The following is a 7,744-nucleotide window of genomic DNA, read 5'->3' on the forward strand; positions in this document are numbered from 1 at the left end:
AGTAAACACTAACATCATGGGATTTCACATGGTTGGGATCTCATAATTTGATATTTAATTATCTCACTAAACAAATAGTAGGACCTATTAAATTAGCCGTATAATATTACACTTATTTCAATGATATAACTTCGTGTATAAGCTATTAATGGTCCAAGTAAAATAAATAAATAAATAAATAAGCTATTAATGGTCCAACCTAGAAGAAGAATGAACAAAACGCCATTAACTTCTAAGGGTATCTTCTTTTTTGTTTCAAATTTATCATAAAATTAATACTATAAGAGAACGAAAATTAAGAAAATTTATCATATTTTAGTATTATTTTTTCTTGAAGATAAGAGAAAACAATGCAATATAGAAAAATACTATTATACCAAAATAGAAACGATCACTAATTCATCGTGGATAAAGCATAACTTGCCTACCACTGATATTGCAATTTTAATTAGAGTAAATTTTATCAATTCTCTTTTTTAATTGAAATTATCACATCAGTAGTGGGTACGTTATGCTTGTCCACGGTGGGTAAATGATCGTTTCTGTACATTAAAAGACCTCATAATAATATTATCATAATTTGGAGTGAAAATACAATATTACAATGTCCGACAAAGATTTCATTATGTTTGGAGAAAACTATCCACCCTAAAAATTGGTTACATATAAGTTGATTACATCAACTTAAATTATTTAATTTTTAGCCAACTTTTAGTATTTTGAACAAAATTATATTGTCCATAAAATTCGTTGTACTAAACACGCACACTCTATCTTTCTCCCTCACATTCTGTCACACCCCAATTTCTAAAGGAATAAGTATAACTGAGGTGCAACTAAATCATTGAAATGAACAAGGGAAAAACCTTGTAAAATACGTATAATGGGATGATAAATCGGGCTTCGCCCCTTTGGATGAAGAAAGACAGACATCCAAACGATACTAATCCATCAACAAACATTACAACTTCAGGACCACAAGTTTAGTTTCATGCTTCGAATAACCAACATTCATTAATCAAAATGCTTAAGAGTCAAGAGTTTAAGCTTATCAAAAGATATCATTCAGAGTCATAACAAAATGTCTTAAGTCAAGGAAACGAAAGACAAATAAAGGCTAGTACTACAGCGGAAGTCAAAACACGGAGTTGAACTCTAGCCTCAGCTCTCCCCGTCAACACCTGCCATCAACCTGAAAAACATTTGAAAATATTTGGGCTAAGTACTAATGTACTTAGTGGGCTGCAACTTTAAAACATTTCATAATCTGAAGAACAGTTTATCCAATCGTACTTGACATGACTTAGAAGGTTTTTAAAGTGAAAGAACTTCTAAGCATGTTAAAATATTTCATTTATATATATATATATGTACTTAGTTTTGCGCGCAGATGTCACACTCATTTCTGTTACTCGCTGTGATCCCGGACCTTTTAGCCACCGACGGATCCATTTCTCCCATTACTTGAACAGAGGGCGTAACCCAGACAAGTTTACTTTTGACCTCGGGATGCTACCCAGACAGGCCCTTACATTACATGCTTCGGAACACATCCAGCAAGCACCCTTATAACGCCTCTTAGTTAGTGCCCGAATGGAGATCAACCCACCGAGTCAGCTAACAGTGTACACAATTCTCAAATAACGTGTTAGGTCATAAGAGAACCTCAATTGATTCGTTGTGGCGAGCCTTAAACAGAGCAGAGTGCACATAAACATTTTATTGGATAAACAGTTTATTTTTCACGAACATTTAAGCTCAATAGCTAAATCATACATTTGGAAAAATAAGCCCACCTGTATAGGCAAAGCCAGTCGTTTAACGTTATCTCTGAATCGGAATAGCAGTGCTAATCCTCCTGTTGCTCAAAGCCTACAAGAAAACTATTCTCAATAGGTCTCCTTGAATCTAATCTTAAGTCACGGTGAAGTGCTTAATATTCTATGATTCACTTAGCCGGGTTTTCAAAATTTAAAGAATAAATAATTGAAAACGTTTTCTCTTGAGTTAAGAACACCAACAATATTCTTACTCATCTTTCTTTAGTAATTGGAATTATAAATAAAACCAATTAAATCATAAATACTTTATTGCAAAATAAAAATGCAATTTCATGTCATGCTTGTAAAATTATAAACGAACAGAGTGTATGCACTTGCAAAACTTATACTGGTATGTTGGTTTACTGGAATGACACCATTGATATGCTTGAATTTACAGTTGAGTAAATGAGATAAGGGCTCAAGAGGGAACCTTAAGAGGTTTCGGTTGAAATTCGTTCTAGTTGTTGCTTGAATGAGGAGTTGATGGTTTAACTTCTTACCGAAGGGATAATGAATGTGCCAAGAAGGGTGGAGTAACCTCATCAATGGTGTTGGGTGATGACAGTCGAGAGAGGAGAGAGAGAAGAGAGAGGAAAGAGACGTCTGTTATGAGGGATGAAAGAGAAAGGTGTTGTTTTATTAACCCCATTTACTTAGCCATCAAGTATTGGATAAATAACACATGCTTAATTATCCACTTGCATATAATATCTTATCCGTTAACTATGTTTATCCACTTGCTTTGACTCCTCTCTCTCTCTAAAGTTAGTTCCGCACCAGAGCAGGGGAAAGGTGATTTCTCTGTCAGAGCAGAGGAATGGTGATACCAGGGAAATCACGGGGAGCAGCGAGATAGCTTTCGCCAGAGGAGTCACTCGACAGAGGAATCACTCGCCAGAGGAATCACTCGCCAGAGGAATCACCCGGCAGAGGAATCACTCGCCAGAGGAATCACCCGGCAGAGGAATCACTCGCCAGAGGAATCACTCGGCAGAGGAATCACTCGCCAGAGGAATCACTCGCCAGAGGAATCACTCGGCAGAGGAATCACTCGGCAGAGGAATCACTCGCCAGAGGAATCACTCGCCAGATGAATCACTCACCAGAGGAATCACTCGCCAGAGGAATCACCCGGCAGAGGAATCACTCGCCAGAGGAATCACCCGGCAGAGGAATCACTCGCCAGAGGAATCACCCGGCAGAGGAATCACTCTCGCCAGAGGAATCACTCGGCAGAGGAATCACTCTCGTATTTTTTTTAAATTAATATGCAAAGCACAAAATAAAATTTAAATAACTTGAAAAATTATAAAAGCTTTCGTAAATCATTTTTGTTGGAATTAAATAAATTCTTTTTCCTCAATCCGGCGTGAATTATCTTAAATCTAAGTTCAAAATTATTCTAAACTTAGCTCGAGGAAACGGGGTACTACATCCCTCCCTCCTTAAAGAAAATTTCGTCCCCGAAATTACATACCTTGGTAATCTAGCTCGGGATACTTGACTTTCATTGAATCTTCAAGTTCCCATGTGGCCTCTTCCATCCCGTGATGGTTCCATTTCACTTTGACAAGAACAATGTTCTTGTTCCGTAGAACTTGAACCTTGCGATCAAGTATCTGGACTGGTTTCTCTTCATAACTTAAGTCCTGGGCTAGGACTACTTCATCGTGCTTAATCACATGTTTTGGATCAAACACATACTTTCTTAACTGAGAGACATGAAACACATTGTGCACGTCTCCAATACTGGGCTGCAAAGCCAACCTATAGGCTACGGGGCCTATCTTATCTAGGATCTCAAAAGGTCCTATATAACGGGGTCGTAACTTGCCCCTTTTCCCGAAACGTATAACTCCCTTTGAGGGAGAAACTTTTGAGGAAAACTCGATCCCCAACATTGAATTCTAACTCTGATCGGCGTTTATCAGCGTAAGACTTTTGTCTATCTTGAGCTTCTTTAATTCTTTGCTTGATGTGGTCGACTTTCTCAACCATCTGTTGGACCAGGTCAGGACCTAACAGCTTTCTTTCACCCACTTCATCCCAGTAAAGTGGTGATCGACATTTTCGGCCATACAAAGCCTCATATGGAGCCATTCCAATTGTTGCTTGATAACTGTTGTTATAAGCGAATTCCACGAGAGGTAACAAATCCTCCCAACTTCCACCTTTGTCTGCGACAATCGTTCGCAACATATCTTCTAGAATCTGAATTGTTCTTTCTAACTGCCCGTCAGTCTGAGGGTGGTACGCTGTGCTGAAATTCAGCTGAGTGCCTATTGCTTCTTGTAAACCTTTCCAGAAACGCGATGTGAATCTGGTGTCACGATCTGACGTGATAGATACAGGTACACCGTGAAGGCGTACTATCTCTTTGATATATAACTTTGCAAGTATCTCCAATCCAAAAGTCATTTGAATTGGCAGAAAGTGCGCTGACTTTGATAATCGGTCCACTATGACCCAAATTGCAGTGTTTCCACGTGCCGACTTCGGTAGGCTCACTACGAAGTCCATGTTGATGTGCTCCCACTTCCACTCGGGGATTGGTAGTGGTTGCAGCATTCCATACGGCCTCTGATGCACGGCCTTTACTTGTTGACAAGCGAGACATCGCTCTACAAACAACGCTACATCTCTTTTCATTCCTTTCCACCAGAAGATTTTCTTTAAATCCTGGTACATCTTTGTGCTGCCTGGATGTGCAGTGTAAGGAGTATCATGAGCCTCGCTCATAATCTCGTTCTTTAATTCTTCCTTATGTGGCACACACAATCTTTCACCAACCATAAGTGCGTTATCATGTGCTTCAGAGAATCCTTTCGTTTCATTCGTTCTTGCAGCGAGACGCATCTTCTCCAAGAACCAATCTTCTCTTTGTGCTTGCACAATTCTTTTTCTCAAATCAGGTTTAGCTATCAAGGCAGCTACACAACCCGATACTGTGTTCGGAGGATGAACAATCTCTAAACTGAGGGAGGCGAAGTCACGAATTAGTTCCTTCTGCTGGGTGATGAAATACCCTAGCTTAGCCTTCGTCTTTCGACTCAGGGCGTTAGCTACTACATTCGCTTTTCCTGGATGGTAACTGATGGTGCAATCGTAATCCTTTACTAATTCGAGCCATCTTCGTTGTCTCATGTTCAAATCCTTTTGCTCGAAGAAGTACTTCAAACTCTTATGATCTGTAAAGATCTCACACCTAACTCCATAGTGGTAGTGTCTCCAAATCTTCAGTGCGTGCACGACGGCTGCTAGTTCTAAATCATGAGTTGGGTAGTTAAGCTCATGGGGCTTCAATTGACTAGACGCGTATGCTATCACTTTCTGATTTTGCATCAACACGCAACCCAATCCTAGTTTCGAGGCGTCAGTGTACACCACGAATTCTTCATTCTCTTTTGGTATTGCTAACACTGGCGCAGTAGTCAGCCTAGTCTTGAGCTCCTTAAAACTTTGTTCGCACGCTTCAGACCAAACGTATTTAGTTCCTTTTCTCAAAAGCTGAGTCATTGGCCTGGCCAATTTTGAGAATCCTTCGATGAATCTTCTGTAGTAACCTGCTAACCCGAGGAAACTTCTAATCTCATTGACATTTGATGGTGCCTTCCATTCCTTGACCGCTTCGACCTTGGCGGGGTCTACTTTGATTCCTTCAGTTGACACTATGTGGCCGAGAAACATCACTTCCTTCAACCAAAACTCGCACTTGCTGAATTTGGCAAACAGTCTCTCATTACGCAGGGTTTCGAGTATGATGCGCAAGTGTTCCTCGTGTTGCTCTTCAGTCTTAGAGTATATGAGGATGTCGTCAATGAACACTAAGACAAAACTATCGAGATACTGATGGAAAACTCTGTTCATCAGGTCCATGAAGACTGCTGGGGCATTCGTTAAACCAAAAGGCATCACGGTGAACTCGTAATGTCCATAACGCGTTCGAAACGCTGTCTTTGGGATGTCTTCTCTTTTCATTCTTAGTTGGTGGTAACCAGATCTTAGGTCAATTTTGGAAAACACACCGGCTCCTCTCAACTGATCGAACATGTCGTCTATCCTCGGAAGAGGATATCTATTCTTTATCGTGAGCTTGTTCAATTCCCTATAATCGATACACATCCTTAGTGAGCCATCTTTCTTCTTGACGAAAAGGACCGGTGCTCCCCACGGTGATACGCTAGGTCGTATGAAACCTAGGTCCAACAATTCTTGTAGTTGCACTTTCAATTCTTGTAACTCCGGCGGGGCCATTCTGTATGGTGCCTTAGACACTGGTGCTGCTCCAGGTTCCAGATCTACCGTGAATTCTAATTGTCGGTCTGGTGGCAAACCGGGCAATTCTTCAGGAAATATATCTTTGAACTCTCGAACCACGCAAACTTCTTCGATCATTTTCTCTACTTCATGTTCTCCTGTCAAACTGACTAGGAAAGCCTGACATTTTCCCTTCCTTATCATCTTCATGGCCTTCATTGCTGAAATCACTGGTACTCTTTCTCCCATTCTTATGCCATGAAAACTTGCTTTCTCCTTTCCAGCGGATTGGAAAGAGATCTTTCTCTCGTTACACAGTATGGTGGCACCGACTTGAGTGAGCCAGTCCATCCCTAGGATCATGTCAAAATCTATTATAGCGATGACATACAATTCTGCCTTAAACGTTTCAGCACCTATGTTCAGCTCTAAGTTCGAGATAACGTCTTTAATAGCCAATCTTCCACCACCAGGGGTGCTAACCTCTAAAGTTGTCTCAGCCAATTGTGGTGTCAGTTCTAATCTCTTACAAGCAGCATGTGAAATGAAAGAGTGGGACGCTCCAGTATCAAACAAAGCTATTATCGGTACGTCAAAGACATTAATCATACCTGCCAAGTTTCCTTGGTTTCCCGTTGCTTGATTTTGGTTAAGGGCATATGCCCTAGCATTTTGGGGTGGCCCCCGATGTCCTCCACGACCCTGGTTCTGTGGCTGTTGCGGTGCTCCTCCTCTCTTCCTTGGACATGCCGGAGCATAGTGCCCAGTTTCTCCGCATGTAAAGCAGACATTCATTCCTCTCAGGCATTCTCCCAGATGGAGTTTCTGACACTTTGGGCAAGGTGTTTTTATAATTGCTTGATGCTGTTGGTTCTGAGGCTGATTCTGATTTTGGTTGGCAGCCCATGGTTTCTTTCCAAATCCATTTCCATTTCCAGGGTTTCCACCCATTCTCTCGTTCCATTTTCTTTTTCCTTTACCACCATCTTAAGGTGGTACAAATCCAGACTGTCCCGGAGCTTTTTCTTTCTCCCTTGGTAGCAATGACTCAATGGTGAGAGCCCTGCTCAGTGTTTGTGCGTAAGTGAGACCTCCCTGACTTGCTAGGGAGATTGATATCTCGTGGCGCAGTCCGTTCCTGAATTTCTCTACGCGTTTCTCATCAGTATCCACTAAGAGTGGAGCATACCTTGACAGTTGGTTAAAGGCCCTATCATACTCAGTTACTGTCCCAGCCTTTTGCTTCAAATTCCAGAACTCGTTCTGTTTCTTCTGTCTATAGCATCCCGGTATGTACTTCTCGTATAACTCATTCTTAAAATCCTCCCATGTGAAATTTTCCCACTGTTCTTCAGTCATTGTGCGCCTCACTGACTCCCACCAGAAGTCGGCTTCGTCTACCAGTTGGTAAGTCGCGCAAGTCACTTTGTCTTCGTCATCGCGACGGATGTAGCCGAAGATTCGCTCTACTGCTCTAACCCATTTCTCGGCGTCCGCGGGATCGCCTAGACCATCAAACGTTGGAGGTTTTTCCTTACGAAACTTTTCCTCAGCAGTACGCTCAGGTGCTACTTGAGGGATAGGCTGTTCAGGGATAAAACCCCTGCCGCGTCCGCGACCACGTCCTCGTCCCCTACCGCGTCCTCTCGGTGCATCTGCCATTC

General features: G+C 41.6%; 1 protein-coding gene across 1 annotated transcript; it reads right to left on the reverse strand.

Annotated features, from left to right (window-relative positions):
* Positions 1–6,003: 6,003 nt before the first annotated feature.
* LOC131009877 (uncharacterized) lies at positions 6,004–7,031 on the reverse strand. The gene is made up of 3 exons (XM_057937280.1): positions 6,782–7,031; positions 6,097–6,658; positions 6,004–6,019 (listed from the first exon to the last, which is right to left on the reverse strand). The coding sequence occupies exons 1-3, from the start codon at positions 7,029–7,031 to the stop codon at positions 6,004–6,006; spliced, it is 828 nt and encodes a 275-aa protein (XP_057793263.1).
* Between the last annotated feature and the right edge of the window lie 713 nt (positions 7,032–7,744).

The sequence above is a fragment of the Salvia miltiorrhiza genome, chromosome 2, assembly GCF_028751815.1.
Source record: "Salvia miltiorrhiza cultivar Shanhuang (shh) chromosome 2, IMPLAD_Smil_shh, whole genome shotgun sequence".
In the NCBI taxonomy this organism is placed as follows: Eukaryota; Viridiplantae; Streptophyta; class Magnoliopsida; order Lamiales; family Lamiaceae; genus Salvia; species Salvia miltiorrhiza.

Excerpts from the sequence above, each read along its gene's own strand:
- LOC131009877 (XM_057937280.1), bottom strand. The coding sequence starts at position 7,031 with ATGGGTGGAAACCCTGGAAATGGAAATGGATTTGGAAAGAAACCATGG. Across the intron at positions 6,659-6,781 it reads GCAACAGCCACAGAACCAGG|CTTTGTTTGATACTGGAGCG; the intron begins GTCGTGGAGGAC and ends TACCGATAATAG.